At 42.1% G+C, this 20,023-nt stretch overlaps 1 protein-coding gene across 1 annotated transcript in view; it reads left to right on the top strand.

Annotated features, from left to right (window-relative positions):
• Positions 1-17,666, top strand: part of LOC102230020 (potassium voltage-gated channel subfamily H member 8-like) — a 176,542-nt gene extending 158,876 nt beyond the window's left edge. The window contains exons 11-15 of the mRNA XM_023337467.1: positions 6,116-6,330; positions 12,988-13,241; positions 14,157-14,257; positions 14,404-14,456; positions 14,868-17,666. Of these exons, the coding sequence (XP_023193235.1) occupies positions 6,116-6,330; positions 12,988-13,241; positions 14,157-14,257; positions 14,404-14,456; positions 14,868-15,815 (1,571 nt within the window). The 3' untranslated portion in view covers positions 15,816-17,666. The remainder of the gene's footprint in view (positions 1-6,115; positions 6,331-12,987; positions 13,242-14,156; positions 14,258-14,403; positions 14,457-14,867) is intronic.
• Positions 17,667-20,023: the final 2,357 nt, after the last annotated feature.

Below are 20,023 nucleotides of genomic sequence, written 5' to 3'. Positions count from 1 at the left end.
TATGTGGGTGTGTGTGGGGGGGGTGGGTGTGTGTGTGTGTGTGTGTGTGTGTGTGTGTGTGGGTGTGTGTGTGTGTGTGTGTGTGCACACTTGTATATATTATGGGCCACAAATGGAGGTCCTTGTGGAAGTGAGGACCTTTTCCCAGTTTTTTTTTGCAGTTCACTAGTTATGTTTAGAGGTATGGTGTGAGTTTTGGTTCAGGTTAGGGTTGGGCATAGACTGGTGTTGGTTAGGTTTTGGGAAAGAGTTGGTGTTAGGCAAAAATGTGGTTAATAAAATGAATGGAAGTGAATATGAAGATCTCAGCTACATTAGCAGAAACTGTTGTGAATGCTAATGCTAGTTAGCATAGCTAATGATGGCGGATAAATGGTTTTTCTGCAACTGTAAATTTCTTCTATTTCTATTAGCACATTGAGCAGCGAGTACATGGAGTTGATTGACAGCGGTAAGCCCCTCCTCCTGGCTCTGATTGGTTGTTTTTGATCAGTAGTGGCAGGTTTGTTCAGACAGCAATAGCAGCTCCAGAAGCAATCTTTTCACTGATTTTCTCACATTTTACTGTCACAAGATACTGGCAGTTTCAACACATATGTAAAAAAATAAATAAACAAAAAATTAATAATATTTTTTATAAAAGTTTTATGCTGAAAACCAGTGAATGAGATTTTCCTTGAAACACCAGGCCCCTCAGCCTGTATTTGATCTCGCGCATCGACAGGCAGTATGTGTTGCGGTGCAGCTGTTAATAATAAATAGATGTTGCATTATTGAAACAGCATCATTATTATGAGAGGACAGCAGAACCATTGGCCGTGTTCGGCCCGGCGGACAGACTGTTCTTCCAGGAAGGATCCACTTTCCTCGTTGGTAACCAGAGCCCGACGACGCTCTCCTTCCTCCAGTCATGCATGTCTAAATGTTTCAGCACCACGACTCAAGCAACATTACAGGTGGTCGAACATTTTTATTTCTGCTGTTAAATACCAATAAATCATAAGGGATTTATGATCACCTCCACCAGGTGATCGTCTTTCCTGCTTGTTGGTAATGGTCTATGAAAGGGAGAAAACCAGGGATCCACAGAGTCATCATTCAGTGAGTGAAATGAACCAATTAAAATCTGGAAGCACGGCACACCAACTGTCTCTTAATTCAGATAGCTACTGGCCATATTGGTGCTTTTCGTGTTTTAATGTTTTGTAACGTCAGCACATTAAAACAGAAAATCCCCTCGACTGCCTGCCACACCTGCAACAAGCCTTGGTAGCAGCAACCTCCTAGTATTTTAGTTTCCATTAGAAGGCTGTTACTAAACGCTGAAACTTGAAATGTACACAACTCCTGACCCCGGCATCCGTTCCCGTGAAGCCATGTATCATCACCGCTGGAGCATTCTAGAGCTGCAGATCAGAGGTACTGTATGTCTGCAGGAAGAATAATGAAGCTGAAAAGAACATGGTGCTACATTTATGTGTGGCGGTGCCCTGATCGAGCTCTGCTTCCTCTGAAACAAAAACATGGCCCATGTTTGAACAACCAGCTAGAAGCTGCTGCACAAAAGAGACGATTTCTGATGGGATATTTAATTTAGCCTAAAGCAGAATTACTACTCTAAGTTTTGTCTACCATTGCTGGTTTGAAAAGAACCTAATACATTGCAAAAACAAAATCTTAGCAGGTCATTTTGGTCTTGTTTCTATTGCAAATGTCTTAAGACACTTGAAATAAGACAAACTAACTTGCAAGTAGTAAATAGTGTCCTGAGTGGTTTGAATAAGAATGGGACAGCAGAAGCACTCAACACTCTAGTTTGTTGTTGTTGTTGTTTTTTTTAATTAATTTAATGAATTAGTTGTTTAATTATAGTACGTGTTTGTATGTTTTTGGTAATGAAGCTGATTTTCAGTGGAGGCTGAACAATTTTAGGTCAGCTGTAGCTGTTTGAAGTCAGGATAGCTTCCATACGCAGTGATCCAATCAACTCCTGGGCTGATAATGCATTAAATATTGAATTAAAACCATGATGAAACATGGACCAGCAGCAGGGCTTGTGATGTAACACCTCCAGCAGCCTGTCAATTTGTGCCTAAATTAACCTTTACTTTGACCATCACACTAAATCACAACAAGTATGACGCTGTGCATTACTTCAAGCTGAATTAACAGCGTGTGACACCAATGAAAACACTGACCTATTATTCTCTGACACCCCCTGCTATCTAAGATGCATTACATCTTTTGGATGTATCTATTAGAAAAGGCGAGGTTCGTTTCTATCTTCGTTGTAGATAGAAACGAAGGAGTACATTTCTTCCAAAAATCTAAAAAAGCAGTTTTAGAAAAAACAAGTACATTTTGGTCAAAAATTTGCAAGAAAAAAAAATCTAATGTTTAATGACAAATCCAAAATATACTGATCAAAAAAATAAAGGGAACACTTTAAGTGTTAAACACCTGTTTAAGTGTTCCCTTTATTTTTTTGAGCAGTGTATATCCTAGAAAACCCTTGGAAATTCCAAATTTCTCAAGTTTCCAAGTTTGTTTGTTTTTTCTTTTCAGAAAATCACTGAGATAAATCTCAAATTTCTAAGCGTTTTCTAGCAGATTTTTTGCTGTTCAAACTCACACATTTCAAATTCAAATTTTTGAATTTGAAAAATCAAAAATCTGCTAGAAACAACTTAGAAATTTGAGGTTAATCCTGGTGAATTTCTGAAAGAAAAATTGGAAATTTGAGTCCTAAAAAAGTCAAAGGTTTTCCTGAAAAAAATCTATTTTAATCCCATAATTTTTTTTTAGAAAAAATTGTTACATTTTGGTGTTTGAAAAGTAAAAGAAAAAAATCCTTAAAAAAAACGAAACAAAAAAGTTTGATTAATTGCAGAAATTTTCAAGAAAAAAATCAAAATTTTTCAGTTTAAAACATTTAACACTTTTGAGTTTGAAAAGTCTACAAATTTGCCGGAAGAAAATCAGAAAGTTGAACATTTCTGATTTTTATACCCAGAAGTTATTTCTAGCAAATTTCTGACTTTCCAAGCAATGAAATTTCCTTAATTTTTCTAGAAAATTCCTGACATTTCTGAGCGTTTGTATGGCAGAAATGTACTCCTTTCATTTTTGTCTACCTACAATAGCTCTAATACGCCATCACAGACGTGTCTGTGTGGGTCTTTGAGTTTTATTGTCCTGCAGTTTGAACATGTCCCTGCAGCTGGTCTGCATTTCAATCTGGAGAGACTCACACGGAGAAGAAAATAGCAGTTAAAAAGATTTAATGGTACAATTTCTTTGGCGCTCGGACCCGGCAGAAGACCGTGAGCCGAGGATCGCCGTGAGCAGGCGGTCTGCTCGGCGAGCTCGGGATAGTCTTCCCCCCCGGGACCGAAACTGGTGGTGCAGCGGAGCTTGGAGAGGAAGAGCACAAGGGATCCTGGAGGACGACCCTCATGGTGAAGGTGGAGAAGGGGAGGAGGTGGGTCGAAGCACGGCTGACGAGCAGGAAGACCCCAGGGTAGCTTGGACTTTTGAAGGTGTCTTTGGACGACGATTGGCTGGAGCGGCGTGAAGCTCCGGTCCGGATTGGCTGCGGTCGGGCGTAGTGATTAGATGATGTGGTGAAGCTGGTCGAGTCTCCCAGTTTGAATTTTCGCCAAGGCTCCATTATATTCAATTTAACAGCAGTAGGTGTGAAAATTGGATCAGAAATTGCACTTGACAAGAGCAAAAGCAGAAGTTAAAAAACAAAAAAAGTATAGAAATCCTGACAGTGGTTGAGGACTAAGAGTCACTGACAGTGACAAAATGAACTTCTTTGAAAGGCTTTCGCTCCCCACCTTCATCTCTCTCACCTACATTTCCCAAAACCAGACAGACGCACTGAAATGTCACTTCCGAGTAACGTTTCATCTTTATTAAGAGCAAAGCTTCCTGTCGCCACCGCCACCCATCATCTCCCTGAAAAGACAACAATAGAGGGGGGGCCGGGGGGGGGGGGGGGGGGGGGGGGCAGTGGAGGAGCAGAAATTTGAAAAAGCCAGCGAGGCAGACGGAGATTATGAAGAGCCCATCTCATCCGCCATGTTAAGAGCAGTGGTGGGTGGGGGCGCAGCAGCAGGAGGATGTGGAGGTGTTCAGAGATGCTCCACTTCCTGATCCCCTCCCCTCTTTGGTTTACTAGTGTTAGTGTACACACACACACACACACACATCCTTCATCTCCTCTCTTTTACCCTCCTTTCTGTCCCACCTCCACACTCCTCCACCCCTCTGCAGTCCCTTTCCTGCCTCCTTCCATCATTTCTGTTTCCTCTCAGCTCATTTTTCTTCCTTCCCCCCCCCACCCCATTTTCTCTCTTTTTTTTTCTCAGCCTCCATGAGTCTTTTGTCAGATTTTCTTCTTTATCCCAGAACTGCGGAGGCTTTTGTCTGCTTCAAAAGGCGTCCAAATTACAGGTTCCCCTTATAGACGGCGATACATTTCTGGTACATTTTTTTTTCTTTGTGTTTTTTTGACATCACTCTGTTGATTATGAACAATCCATCTGAAAACCGTGGTTATGGACCATTGATAAAAAAATGTTTTTTAAAAAGGCAGGAATGAAGAAATGAAGGTGTGAGCAGCAGCCCTGCTATTTGCTGTGTCCACGAATAACACTGTAATTCCTCCACTTTTCTTTTGCTTTGCTTTTTCTCTTTTTTGTTTTACACATTTTTGAATTGACAGAGAAGGCAGAGCTGAAAGGGAATATTAAATGGATTAGTTCTGAAAATGATCTTGTTGCAGCAAGGCCACAGAAAACAGAAGGAAATTCTGTTGACTAAAATCTCTCTTTTTTTCCCCTCTCTGCTCAGAGACCAAAGTGTGTTCATGTTTATAGAGTTACAATCTTAACAGCAGGTCAAACCAAATGATGTTGTCTGATACAAAAAATTGTGCACTGAGGAATTTCCCTCTGCTTCAAAAAAAAAAAAAATAAATAACTTTTGGTGCAGTGACCTTGAGCGACGAACCCCTGAGTGGTGAGCAGCAGCGCTGGGATGGCTCCGGGCCCCGGGGCCGTCACGTCCCTCTCAGGATGCTGCATCACAGCTGCTTGGTCTCATAGTAGCCAATCTGCAAACATCTCTAATGCCTGTTTTGTGAACAAAATACATTTAAATTGTCCATCACAAGTAAAGTTCAGCAGCCGTGGAGTCAATAAAAAAAGTTATTGTTATTGTTTGCAGGTTTATTGTTTCACCAAAGAGCGTCAAAGTTTAGTAAGATAAAAAAAATCTAAATTCAAACAGCACACTGCAAAAATGCAAACTCTTACCAAGTACTTATGGTCTAATGTCTTAGTAAGCTTGAAATAAGACCAAACTAACTTACAGGTAATATACAGCAAGATGCAGGAGCTTGTTTTAAGTAAATAATTTCTTAATATTGATGAAAAAAGCACTAGTTCCACTGGCAGATTATTTTACTTACAACAAAACATTTTTTTCAATGTTATAAGTGAAATAATCTGAGACTTAATTATTCAATATTCAAGAGTAATTGACTTAAAACAAGCTCCTATATCTTGCTGAAAAGTTACTTGAAAGTTAGTTTTGTTTTATTTCAAGTGTGAAAAAGATATTTACGGTAGAAATTAGACCAAAAATACTTGCTAAGGTTTTGTGTTGTGTTGTGTCTGTACGAGGTGAGTGCTTGAAAACTGAAGTGAAATTTCTTGTATGAGGACCAATAAAGCTGGTTCACATAAAAAAAATTAAAAATCACCATACTACAATGCCTCCGCCGTTATTTGCATGTAGGAGAATACTGATGGTGGTGTTGGTATTTATGGCTCATATAAGAACAAAACTCTGAAATCTTTTGTTTCTCTTCCATGGAATTGACTCCAAAATCAGCCACATTTGACAGAACTTTCTTTCTTCGTTGAGCGAGTCTGTAGTGAAACATTGAATACAAAACTTCTAGAAACCAAGATGGAGGGACAAAAATGGAACATAGAGAACGACACAAACAAACCGGTCAACACAGAAACAGCTCTGAAGCAAACAATCCCTCAAAGTGAAACTGGTTTTACATCCTCCTTTTGTCCTGGTCTCATTCCGTCAGGCAAAGGAGATCTGATTGGTTCGGATTCCCTGACGAAGGAGCAGGTGATCAAGACGAACGCCAACGTCAAAGCGCTGACCTACTGCGACCTGCAGTACATCAGCCTGAAGGGCCTGCGCGAGGTGCTCCGCCTCTACCCGGAGTACGCGCAGAAGTTCGTCAGCGAGATCCAGCATGACCTGACCTACAACCTGCGGGAGGGCCACGGCGCAGACGTGAGTACCCCCACCCACAGAGACCACCGAGCTAACAGAGGAAACAAAAACCCGCTTTCTTTATTCAGGCTGGTTTTTAGGGGTGGGCAGGTGTGTGTGTGTGTGTGTGTGTGTGTGTGTGTGTGTGTGTGTGTGTGTGTGTGTGTGTGTGTGTGTGTGTGTGTGTGTGTGTGTGTGTGTGTGTGTGTGTGTGTGTGTGTGCGTGCGTGTGTGTGTGTGTGTGTGTGTGGGTGTGGAAGCGGATGTTCAGTCCAAATGAATCTGAACAACCCAGACTCTGATTTTTTTGTTGTTGCCATGGATCCCAGTTACAAACAAACAGTTCAGGGGATTGTTGAACACTTCTGAACAGAATTTCAAACCAGAAGTCTGATTTAAATGAATTCCAGCTGTTTGTATAAATCATCTACACTGAAAAAACACCAAATATTATCAAGTATTGGCCTGAAGACGGACTGATTCATTCATTCATTCATTCATCATTATGAAGTTCTGCTCAGATGTCTAAGGTCATCCAAATTTTAGTTTGTGACCTTTGACCTTTATGTCCAGACATTTCACCCACATGAATCTTTTCACATTAACATCCACTGTAGATGTTGAAAATCCTAAATTGTTTTTATTGGGATTGTTTTACCTGATTGCTGCACTGTAAAAACACAAAACCTCACCAAGTATTTCTGTCTGGTTTCTAGTGTAAAGATTTGATCACACTTGAAATAAGACCAAATCTAACTTACAACACACTAAGTCCTTAATAATGATTTTTGAAAAAAGTACTAGTTCCACTGAGATTATTTCACTAATAACTTGGGCAAAATATCTTGTTATGAGTAAAATAATCTGGCTATAGAACTAATAATAAACAATATTGTTTTGTCTTATTATTATTTGTATTTGCACTAGAAACTAGACAGAAATTACTTGATAAGATCGAAACAAGTTCATGTTTATGGTGGGATTGTGATAAAATATGAAAACAGTTCAGGAGGATTACTTATGAACGTATATCGTTTATAACCTTTTAGGATTGCTTAACTACTCTCTATAATAATTGTGTTGTAGTTTCCTTGTTCTGTATTTACTGATCGTATTTATGACATCTGTGTAGCTAAGTGACTTTAACCTCGCTTGAATAACAGATTACTCGTTTACTCAGTTATTTATTTTTCAAAATGTCAATTACCTTGCATTGTCTCTACCAAATAAATGAAATAAACTAATAATGCCGGAGCGTAGGAAATGACTCGGACGAACCAGAGGAATAAAAACTCGTATTTCTGTTTAAACATATCCGTCGTGATGTGGCGAAAACCCAAAGAGAGGATGGATAAAAGCCGTATCTGACCCTCATAACGCGGTTTGACACGTGCCTCCATTTAAAGTCCACACACACTACACACACACTGGATCCTCCAGCTCTGCTGCTGCTGCTGCAGAGGGAGAAAAACACACAGACCAGAATAGATGAGTGCTGCCGTTTGAAGCTCTCCTGCAGCTAAAAATAGAGGAGGGGGGGAAGCACGGGTTCTCCCTGACTGGCTCTCCCTCCTCGGCTGCTGCTAAGATTGGATCCTGCTCGCTAAAAATAGAGCAGCCAGTCAGGGAGAAGATGAGAAGAAAAAAGGAGGAAGAACGTGAGCGATCTCGTTTCCTTTTCTCTGCACTGCAGTGGAAGCCTTGGTTTGTCTGCAGAGAAAACATCGCCAGCATATGTGCAATCTGCTGCACATGTATCCGGGCCGAGGCTGCAGATGTCTGTCATGCACAGGAAAAAAAAACTGCTACTGATTACCTGAGAGAAAAGCCTGCAGAGATGTCAGGCATGCTGACAGGTGTAAAGTCTGACTGATCCAAAAATAGAACTCATTAAGAAATATGATGGTGTATTAAAGCTGTTATACATGGAGAAAAAGAGAGGAGTAGAATTCCACCAAAAAAAAAAACAATAAAACAAAAAAATTGAGATTGAGCCCAGAAATAAAAAAATTAAAAAAAAACAACTTGGAAGTTTATGAGCTTGAAAAGTCTAACATTTGCTTGAAAGAAAGTCAGACATTTTGATATTAGTCAAAAACATTCTGTTTAAACTGCAGAAAATTTGTTAGAAAAAAACCCCTAAATTTTGAGGTTGATCTCAAGAATTTTCTAGAAAGAAAACATCAAAAAAAGAGTTGCAAAAGTCAAAACTTTTCTACTTTTCAAACTCAAACATTTCTACATTCTTCTAGATAATTGCTGATATCATCCTGAAAGTTTCTGAGTTCTTTCTAGAAACTTTTTGCCCCATCAAGCTTTGGCATTTTCTTGTGTTTTCTAGAAATTTTCTGAGATAAATCTCAAAATTTCACAGATTTTTGTGACGGAAATCTCCTCTTCCTTTTTCCCTCTACGTGGCCGTAACACGTCATCAGATCATTCGCGGCCGTCGCTCGTCGAGCTCTTAGTAACAATCTCTCAATCCGACCTCACTGTGAAATCACCAGCCGTCCACCAGCTCACATGATCTCACTTCAGCTTCTCTCCTCCTGGGCTTTTTTTTAGTCTCTGATTGATGAACATGACAGGGAGGCTGAGATCTGCCAGGACTCACACACAGAAACATGAACAAAATCACGTTGGGGTTTTTTTATCCCCTGCTTGCAAGAAATGTGTGCAGAGTTTTCATTTATCTCCACACATGCGATTAGATCTCTGGAGAAAAAAAAATGAGCTCCGTACACAAACCCTCACACACACACACACACACACACACACACACACACACACACACACACGCCTTCACATGGAGAACTGTACACTTATCACACCCACGCATCACACGGAGCTCCTTGGTTTCCCGCGGAGCTGCGAGCTAAGATTAGAAACAGAGAGCTAAAAATAAACCCGGCTGCCACAGAGGAGGAGAAAGAGGAGGGAAAAAAACGATAGAATGCTGAGCCGGCAGGGACGGAGGGGAAGGAGTGCGAGTTGATTAAGGGAAGGAGAGATGATGGAGGGGGAGCAGCTTGGGGGGAGCAGAGGGGCGTTGGCCGATAAAACGAGACGATGTGATGAAGACAATGTGATGAAGAGGGTGAGAGCGAGTTGGAGGTTTGTTTTTACTTTTATTCATTCAGGTTGTCTCGTTGAGATCCGAGGTCTCATTTACGAGCGAAACAATAATTCAAAACGACAAAAGTTGCAACAAAACAAGCAATTATGTAATTTGACTCAATTGCATAAGCTAATAAAAATATGAGCTCAAAAAAAAAAAACAACAAGAGAAACACGAGAGCCGATCAGGAGAAAATGACCTGGTTCTGGTTCTGGTTCTGGTTTTTGGCCGACTGATTGATGCAGACAAGAGAAACGAAACATTCAATTCACGAGATGTTCTAATTAGTGGAACCATAACGACTAACAGTTTCAAAATTCAGTCCAAACTCTCAAACTGCTCCCCCCAAAAAAACACTTTGTCATTCGTCTTTATTCAAGCTGTTTATTATTTTCTCACACGTTTGAACTGAACCTTTTGGTGAAGCAGCATCAACATTTAAAACTGTCAATAATTTCATTTGTATGTTTTTGTCATGTGGGCTAAAATCGTCAGCTCAAAAGTACGGTGTGTCAAAAAATATATCTCATTTTTAAGAATTAAACAACCATATATGTTGTGATTTTTTTTGTCTACTTACTCAACAATAAACTAAGCATCTGAATGAAACCAGTAATCAGATGTTTATGTAGGAACAAGATCGCAGATCCAAAACGTTAAATAAAATTTTAAATAAAAGACTTCCTTTGTGCTTATTAGTTTTGGTTCGATTGTATAAATCTGATCAAATATTTCATTTTGTTCTCAGCGATAAAAACAGGATCTATATCCGCCTTCGTTGTTTTTGCTGTAACAAGTTTTACTACAAGCGAACGCAGATCTGGATGCACCGAGGTGTTATTTAGAGCAAGTCAGTGAGTAGATGTGCTCTTAGTTACCACGGCAACAGAAGGAAGCCATAACACTTGGGAAAGACAATCACTCTGTGTTGCGTCTCACATGTTTGTGAGCAGATTTTGATGTAAACGTGGCAGTTTTGTCCAAACGCGGCGGATCGGCAGCGGGAGTGAAGGAGTTTTACAGACATCTGCAGTGACCTGAAAGAAGCAATTTCAGCTGTCTGTCAATCTGGGAAGGGTTCAAAGGTCATTTACAAACAAAGTTAGGTTCAACTTTCTCACAGAGACAATGATTACTCACGAGTGAAAAGCTTTTTTTCTTTTCCAGCCACTGATTTTTCCTGAATGGACAGCCAGCGAACTCACCCCAAAGTCACAACGTGCAATTGTTAGACAAACTGTTACAGGGCAAAAAATAAATTTAGAGCTCCACGTTAGACTCTGAAGGAGTCATTCAGTGTGTCAAATAAAAACAAAAATGAACTGAAATGTTTTGTATTTGGAAGCTTTGCTTCTCTTGTAAACATTGTGGCAGCAACATGTGGTTTTGTGTAGAAGCTTTGAAATCAAACACAAAACTTTAAGAACTTTACTGCAGTTAGAGGTTGTTTTATAAAGCTCAAAAACGTACATTTTTACATGACACTGTTCCTTTAAAAGGATTTCTTAATCCTTTGTGTTCCTCTCAGCCTTTCTGCAGACTTTCACCTTCCTCTGCCTCAGTCAGAGGAAGGTGAGAAATGCCCGGCGTTCAGTAAGGACCACCTGGATGCTCCCTTTCTGCTCTGCACTGACCAACAGAAGGACATCAGCCAGATTAAAGCGCCACTCGCCTCAGAGCGGCCAGCCCGAAACGTTTAATGAGTGCAAGCTGCTGCTTCCTGGCGCTGGCCTGCGCAGTCTGATCACACAGCCATGGAAACAATGAAATGGCCTCAAATAATTGAATTTTAGAGCAGGAGCCGCGTTTCTGTCTGAAGGAGAACCAGAATCATCGAATCCCTGAAGTTTCCTCTGGTCTTGTGCACTCCAGGTTCTGGTTCGCCTGAGCATACATTCTGTTTTCACTCCAACTGCTTTTCCACACGGAACACTGTAAAAACCCAAAACCTTAGCAAGAATTTTCTGTCTAATTTCTAGGGTAAATTACTTAGTACGCTTGAAATATGACAGAACTAACTTACAACTAACTTTTCAGCAAGATGTAGGAGGTTGTTCTTGTTTTTTACCCCTCCAGGGGGTCTTTTGTGGGCTCTAGTGTCCCTTATATGACAGCAGGCTGACAGGAAACGGGGAAGGAGAGAAGACATGCGGCAAATGTCGTCGGGTCCGGGAGTCGAACCCGCGACGGCCGCGTCGAGGACTGAAGGCCTCCAAATACGGGTCGCACTAACCACTATGCCACCACGGCACGCCCAGGTTGTTCTTGTTTTAAGACAATAATTGTTTAATATTGATGAGAATATATTAGTTCCACTGGAAGATTATGTCATTTACACCAAGACATTTTTTCCATGTTATAAGTGAAATAATCTGCTATGGAACTAGTACTTGTTTCATAAATATTAAGCAATGATTTTATAAGCTGATATAGAGTATTCAGAAATCCCTGGATATAAAGGAACTGCAACTGGATGACTTTAGACATCTGGACAGCACTTCATCCATCCATCCATCCATCCATCCATCCTTCCGTCCTTCACTCATGTATAGTTGGAATGGCCTGAGGCAGAGACTGAGCCTCCCACCCACTTCATCATCCCTCTGTGATCGATATAACCAAGCTCAGGAAAACACTCCTCCTTTACCAATCCATCTACACGGGTAACCTGACACTGCGTCGGACGTCAGCGAACAGAATTTTCATTTTCATTTTTATTTCTGTATATTGTGGTTTTTGAACAAGCATTCTGTTTACAATTGAACAGAAGATTGATGAACCTGAACAACATCCGATAACCAAAGCAAAGGAGCTAATAAAAGTAAAGACCTTTTAAAAAAAAGAGAGAGAGAAAAGGACCGGAGTACACAGCTTGTTCACTACAAAAACACAAAATCATACCAACTAGATTTGTTTAGTTTCCACTCCAAATATCTTATCACACTGGAGATGAGACTAAACTAACTTACATGTAACTTTTCAGCAAGATATGGGAGTTTGTTTTAAGACAGTAATTCCTTAATATTAATGGAAAACATTTTTTTTTTCCATTGGCAGATTATTTCATTTATAACATGGGAAAAGCATAATTATAAGTGAAGTAATCTCCAATGGTAAAACTAGAACTTTTTCATTAATATTCAGAAATTATTGACTCGTATTTCTTGTTGAAAAGTTACTTATCCTTTTGTTTTGACTTATTTCGAGTTTTCTAAGATAATTGCAGTAAACCCAAAATACTTGGTAAGAGTTTGTGTTTTTGCAGCGAACAAATTTGGAGTTTTCAATTGTAACAGCAGTTTAAACGAATCATCACAGACAAATTCTTGTGTTTGCCTGACACCTACTGGTGAAGCTAAGACACTGCAGTCCGTCCACCTTCAGCTCAGTCAGTCCGATGATTCCAAATTCAAACAAATACTTTATTGATCCCAAAGGGAAGTTAAATGAAACATTCATATTAATTCAAAATTCTTCAAAGAGTTATTGTTATTGATGATTATATTGGGAGGTGAGTTCTGGTCAGGCTCTGAAACTCTGACCCTGCTGTGTGTCACCAGGACTGGGAGAGCAACGGCGGCCTGGTGAAGAAGCTGCCGTCCATCCGTGAGGATGAGGAGGGCGACGAGGAGCAGAGCTCCGTGTCCCGGGCTCCCCGCTCGCCGCTGCATCTCAGCAGGGGCCTCAGCTCCCCGCTGCGCTCCCCTCTCCTGGCTCCGCGGCCCTTCAGGGCCCCAACCGAGCACTCACGGCCCTCCACCCTGCAGATACCAGTGGTTAGCTTCAGCAGCGCTCCACCCGAGCTCAGCCCCAGGTAACACACACACACCTAAACACATGAATGCACCCCCCACACACACACACACACACACACACACACACACGCACGCTCTCTCTCTGTAGGTGCAAACTGTAATCACAAAACAGGTAATGACACAACCTCAGAGCCACAGAGAGAAACCGCATGGACTGCGCTGCAATCGGTGTCTGGCTGCCATGGCAACCGGTAGATTACATAGCTGGTGGATTATAGGGGACCTGCTGCTGTGTGCAGGGTTTCATACTGCAGCTGAATGCTTTGCATGGATGTGTAGATGTCTAAGACCCGAGCAGAAGACGGGAGACATTCAGAAATCACTGTCGGTTCACACCAGACTGACGTTCTGACGACGTACGGAAGATGGAGAGAGAGAAAAAAAATGTACATTTCTCAACAAAAACACACAGATGTTTTGAGATTCACCTTAGAAATTTCTTGAAAGAACAAAGGAATTTCTGAGCTTCAAAAGTCAAAAATGAGCAAGAAAAACAATGTCCAAAATTGACATTAATGTAAGAAAATTTCTAGGAAAAAAATAAAAGAAATTTCTGAGTTTCAAAAGTAAAATAAAATCTTGAGCTTTTGGCACTGACATTACCAAGTTTTTCCAAGAATTTTTTAAAATTATTTTTCAAGCACATACATTTTGAGAGTCATCTAAAAAATTTTAGAAAAAATTCCTGAGTTTGAAAAGTAAAAAAAAATCTTCGACTTTTTAAACTCCAAACATTTTCCAAATGTTCGACTTCAGAAAATCTCAGGCATTTCCAAGGTTTTTATTTTTTCAGGAAAATTTCAAAAATTAATCTCAAAATTTCATATTGGAGTTTTTTGGTGGAAGTGTACTCTGTCACGCCGTCATACCTTCTTCTCATGCTTCTGACCTTTAACCCTTTCTGTCCTGCAAAGATTCGTGGACGGCATCGAAACGGAGAACATTTCCACCTCCTCACAGAAGTTTGAGTTCAGTCCAAGTCTGTCACCTGCAGCTCCACCTTCCCCGTACGCAGGTAAAACACACACACACACACACACACACACACACACACACACACACACACACACACACACACACACTTACCCCATGTATGGTGTATGCTCTCTTCCTTTCCTGGGAGCTTAACATGGAAGCCTTTTGTATTCCCGCTGTCTGCAGGGATGCGGCAGCACTCTGAGATCAAGCAGAGCGTGGCGAAGCTTACAGAGGAGGTAAGATCTGACCTGACGCATCATGACTGTCGCATTTTTCCTGCTGACAGAGATTTTTAGCCCGGGATTGTAATTTTCATCCCATTCTCTAAAATAAACGCTGACTCAGGTCATATTCAGTTTAGTTTACTCTTATTGTGATGATTCGCAACAAATGTCATGATTTATAAACTGATCTCATTCATACCCACCCATGATGATTCCTGACAGTGATTTTATCAAAGCATGTCCTTTTATCTGTCGTCAGGCAAACATTTCTACATCAGCATTCAGATGAGGTTCTGGATCTTAGGCTGGAATTGGTACCTGGTACCAGGACTGACGGAGTTCTTTAATAAAGTGATGTTTTGCAGCATCGTGATGCAGCATGATGTGACCGTCCGGTTGTGTCTCTGTCTCCTTCTCACCCAGATGAACTCTCTCTCCAAACAAGTGTCCAGCCTCAGCCAGGAGCTGCGGGAAATGGCTTGCCTGCTGAAGCCCCTCCTCCAGGCGGCCCCGCAGCCAATCCTGATGAGCGCAGTGCCAAACCTGGCCCCGCCTCAGGGCAGTGCCAGCCAGCTGCTGTCCAGCCCCTGGTTCCCGGCAGCGCCCGCAGCGGCGCCGCGTTCCCCCCCGAGAGAGGACGCCAGCTCCCTGTTGGACAGCGGAGACCCGGAGGGCGAGGGTTTGCCGCGATGCCTTCTCCCGACTCATCACTCACCAAAAAGGCCTGATTCCTCACCATCAGCATCAGCACAGCCCCCACCCAGCCCCGTGGCAACTGGCTCAAGCTTCCTCTCATCGAAGGAAGAAGCTCCGAAGGGGTCTCCAGTGTCCCGAAGCCCCCAGGTGTCCCCCAGTAACGGGATCCTCCTGCCGTCCCTGGAGGACCAGCCTGCTCTGCGCTCCAACACCCCTTCGCCATCGCTGTCCTTCTCCGTCTCCCTCTCCTCCTCACCGTCTCTTTCTCCTTGCCCGTCGCGGCCCACCAGCTGTGGTAGCAGAGGCCTGCTCCCCCCGCCTCCCTCTCAGGACACGCCCCCTCCCCTGTCGTCCCACCGCTCGGCTCCCTCGTCCGTCTCCTCGTCTCCCGGGGGTCACCGGCTGAGGCCTTCCCTGTCCATCCCCATCGCGTCCACCGCAGCGCCCGTCCATCCCTCCACCCTGTCCCTGCCTGTGTCTCTGGACTTTGGGAGCTCAGCAAAGCGAGACTCTCACACTCCGGCGAGGTGCAATCTGCTGAGACGCAACGAGGAGGCCAGAGCCGCTGCCAGTCCGCAGGAGGTGGAGATGCAGGAGTGGGGGCAGCGGGGAGAAGAGAGCAAAACCTCCATGGAGGATTTCAGCTACATCGACGAGGACGATCTTGGGCTCTAGGTGGGTTTTTGCTGCGTGATGCAACCGTGAACGATGCGATCAGTGCAGCAGCAAGCTGGTCTGTCTCAGGCAGAAAGCCTGGGATGCTTTGGGAGGATTCCTGTCTACGCTAACAGTCTTCTGTTAGCATATCACACACCCACCGATTATTAGCAACACAATCCTGCAGAACTGCAGCGTGAGTCGATGCCTTCAGCTCCTGACACACAGAACCAGACAGCATTTTTCTGTCTCTCTCTTACCCGCTCCCATCTGATATCGGTTTTGTTTTCTCAATACCAAGATGTCTGCTCCAGAGGCAGGGACAAACACACACACCCCAACTGGTAGGTCCGAGTCAGCGCAGCAGGGCCTGGAATGTAAAGTCGCTCATTCTCACTCCAGATTTTATTTTCTAAAGGAAGGTAATCATCTGCCCCTGTGCACAAAAACACACACACACACACATACCACTCATTTCCCTACAGCAGCAAGGCCTGGTTCTCTCATAGTGTAATTAAAGTACTCTGAACCTTCGGGATCAATGCCAAAGAGGAAAACAAAACTGCAGTTTAGATCCTAAAACGCTCCAAAAGGTGCTTCTCAACAAGCTAGACTCAGAAACTTTAAGTTAGTTATTTCAGTTATCAAGCAAAATTCATAAATATATATAAACTGTATGATAAATGTTTTTGTGTTTTTTTAATGACTATGGCTTACAGCAAAAGACAATTCCCAATCAAACCGACTAGGGCTGAAATGATTCCTCGAGTGATTCGAGTACCTCGATTATTAAAATTCCTCGAGGAAAATGTTTCTGCCTCGAAGCTTCGTTAAATTATATTTTATTATTTAGCTCGCAGTGTTCCGGCCGGATTATTACTTGCGTTTCTCGGAGCTCTCACTTCCACCTGAGTTGTTGACGAAAGCTAACTGTTAGCAGCATAACGTCCAGTTTTCAAGTTCGGTCTGGGAGGATTTTATTGATTGATGATAATGTCCGGGTCTTTGTCGTTTTTTCCGGGGACCAATAAACATCCTTAAAATGACTGGCGCGATGCCTGGAGTACGGCAGCCTTTCTCCTCCTGGAGCTGCTGCCTGGTGGCGGTTCAGAGCGAACGGCGGGGAAGAGCTGCAGGTGTATTTATACAGGTGAGCCGATAGACTGAACACTGCGGGTGGCTGTGCATTAGATAATTAACGTAAGTGTAGCTTTACGGACGAACCGGAAAATTTATTTCATCCAGGTCTCAACAAATGTGTGGCGGAGCTCAGCGTGGCGGCAAGTAGCTGGTAGATGTTTCTGTGTGTGATGGTCGCTAACATGAATACAAAAGCTATAAATGTCTGGGAAAAGTGAGAGTTCATCTATTAAATTGACTGAAGTTGAATACATAAACGAAAAGCTGGAGTATAGACATTTTTCATAAGTGTATTTGTGAGCTTGCCTCTTTATTATTGAATTGAATATATTCGTTTACAACAACCCTGAAAACTACATAGAAAATGGTTTTAATGCAGAGATGTCATCCAGCTCTATACTTTCATATCTAATACTGCACCAACGCATTGTGGGATGGAGATAGAGCTGAGCAGCAGATAAATAATATAAATATATCATGATAGACACGTGATCAATATCAATAGATAACACATCTGACAGAATGTTCGATAATTAAACCGAACTCATTTCCAGAACCAAACAGCATTTTGGGAGATGTAGGCAGATGAAAGGCTTTAGCCACTCAACCTCTCATGGCTCAATATGCTAGTATGGTGGCATCAGCTAGCTCGCTTATTGGTTACCTAGCAACAACGTCTTCAGCAGCTTGCACAGCAGCAGTTTCAGGTTTCTCTCTGCTTAAACCTGCTTAAAAAAAAAAAAAACGATGGTGTGGAGTGAAAGGAGAAAATGACTACAACAGGTGCAGTATGTAACTTATAAAAAATATATGTATATATTTTTATATTTGTTAAAACTGTCACCATATCATGGCATTATGTTATGAGAAAAATAATCGGTGAAAAGGTCGATCTCCTCTCTGAGCTATTATTGCCATCTGAAGAAACAACCAATCAAAGCCAGGAGGCGGGTCTTAGAGCTGTCAATCAATCTCATGTACTCACTGCTCAATATGCTAATGGCAGCGAAACAACTTACCATTACAACTAAGAGGAAGCAAGAGGGAGAAGCGCCTCATGGTGGGGTGATTTACAGTGCTAAGACCCGCCTCCTGGCCCTGATTGGTTGGTTCTAGTTAGTACTGAGAGGAGTTAAATTTTTCTTCACAGATTATCTGTCTCATAACGGCAGGTGATGGATGGAAATGATTTGGGTTGCAACTGTCCAAACATGGTGACATATTTTCACATATTTGTTTAAACTATTTCTTCTGAACATTCCATACTGCAGCTTTAAAACAGGAATTGTCACCACACACACAAAAATCCCTTTTCTTTATTGCTCTATACTTCATTTTAGGGGGGTTTTAAGCTGTAGGCCACAATTATCAAAATGAACTCAAAACGTCACCACGAATAGTTTCTGTTCTCTAAATAAATTGCTGAAATGAACCAAACCATTTAACGGCATTTTTATGTATTGAACTGCATCTGTAGTTTTCAAGCCAAGCATATTCAGATTGTACGTCTCACATTTCCCACTGAGCTTTAGCCATCCAGCCATTCGTGCCTTCTCCATGTGAAGACCCCTCCCACTTCTCACCTGCCCACAGGTCCCTTCAGTCAGTCCAACTTTACCCAGAAGAAGCCATCAATGCCACCTGCTGAGAACACTCTGACCTTCCTCTGAAACGTTTCCGCTCCACTTCGGCTCTGGGCAGAGGAAACGCGGTGGGTTGGTATTGCACGTCATGTGGAACCCTTCACAGTTCTTATGTAGCACACAGACATCGCCTCCGACCACTGGGGGTTACGAGACTTCAGCCAGAGCTGCTACGCTACAGAAGCCTCAGGACCTCGGTCTGTTTTGTTCGCTGTAACGTAGACCCTGAGCTTTCTGGTCCCCACTTTGTTACAGAAACAGCAGAGGACGCTTTCTTGGACTTTCTACACACTGGAAAACAAAACTCCTATGAATGTGTGGAGTTCTGATCCTGGGCGCCATGTGGGTGGGTGGGTGAGGTGGGGGGGTTGGTTGCAGTGAGATGTAATGCGGAGTGATACTCTACTGGGATTTAAATCAAATGCATGTTTTTTATTATTATTTTTGCATGAGAAACGTGCCTGCTTTTGAGCTGTTCAGGCCGGAGGGAAAACTGCCCCCCCTGGTGGAGGCTGCTGGGTTTCCGATGTATTTTATTACAGACTGCTGTTACATACAAATTTAAACTGGGATTACATACATTACAACAATAAAGAAGTGTTGTTTTGTAAGAGCTGAGTCTTTGAGGGGTTTTTTTTGTTGCTGTTTTTAAAGAAACAATTTCAAAACAGCAGGTAGGAATTCAGGTTAAGCACCCAGAAGGGTCAGCTTGATTCAGGTGCAATCTGGTTGACATGGAGACAGGTGAGGGATGAAAATGACTTGGGTTGCAACAAGTTGGGACCAACTGAAAGAGGATTAGGGCCACCAAAAAATTAAATAAATAAAATTCTGACTTTGAATGAAATGAGTGGCTTGTTACCAGGCCCGTTCAGAGCTGAATGGCTGCTGAGAGAATTCAGACGATTGAGCCTCGTCTGCTGACAACGGATGAATCTAAAAGTTGCAGGACTGGACCTGAGCAATCCTGGTCCATTCAGTCTGCCAGGTTTTGTAATGTCCAACTCTTTTGTGTCTAAGTTTTTTTTTATGAACTCATTTATAAATTTATTTATAGATCAACATATTTCCATGTGCATGTTTGTTATTCATTTTATATTGAGTCATATTGAAATTGCCTGTAATATCACACTTGTGCACATATTTTTTTATCAAATATTTTATATAGTTTTTTTTATATTGTTTCTGGTTATATTTATTTTTATTAACATTTTGGATGGAATATCTTTTCAATTTCCCTTTGGGGATCAATGTAGTCTATTCTATTCTGTTCTATTCTACCTAAAATCTTAAAAATAATACCTATAATATTTTAGTTGTAACAGTCGGAAGCCATTTTCCATGGAAGCGGTGCAGTCTGGAAGTCTCTAAGTGTGACGATGGAAGCACTGGCACAACGTGAGAACAGAACAGAGTCGAACCTAATGAGCACGTAGGGACATG

Source organism: Xiphophorus maculatus, chromosome 7 (assembly GCF_002775205.1).
Source record: "Xiphophorus maculatus strain JP 163 A chromosome 7, X_maculatus-5.0-male, whole genome shotgun sequence".
In the NCBI taxonomy this organism is placed as follows: domain Eukaryota; kingdom Metazoa; phylum Chordata; class Actinopteri; order Cyprinodontiformes; family Poeciliidae; genus Xiphophorus; species Xiphophorus maculatus.
Note: the sequence above shows the minus strand (reverse complement) of the source record. Positions and strands in the feature narration are given on the sequence as shown.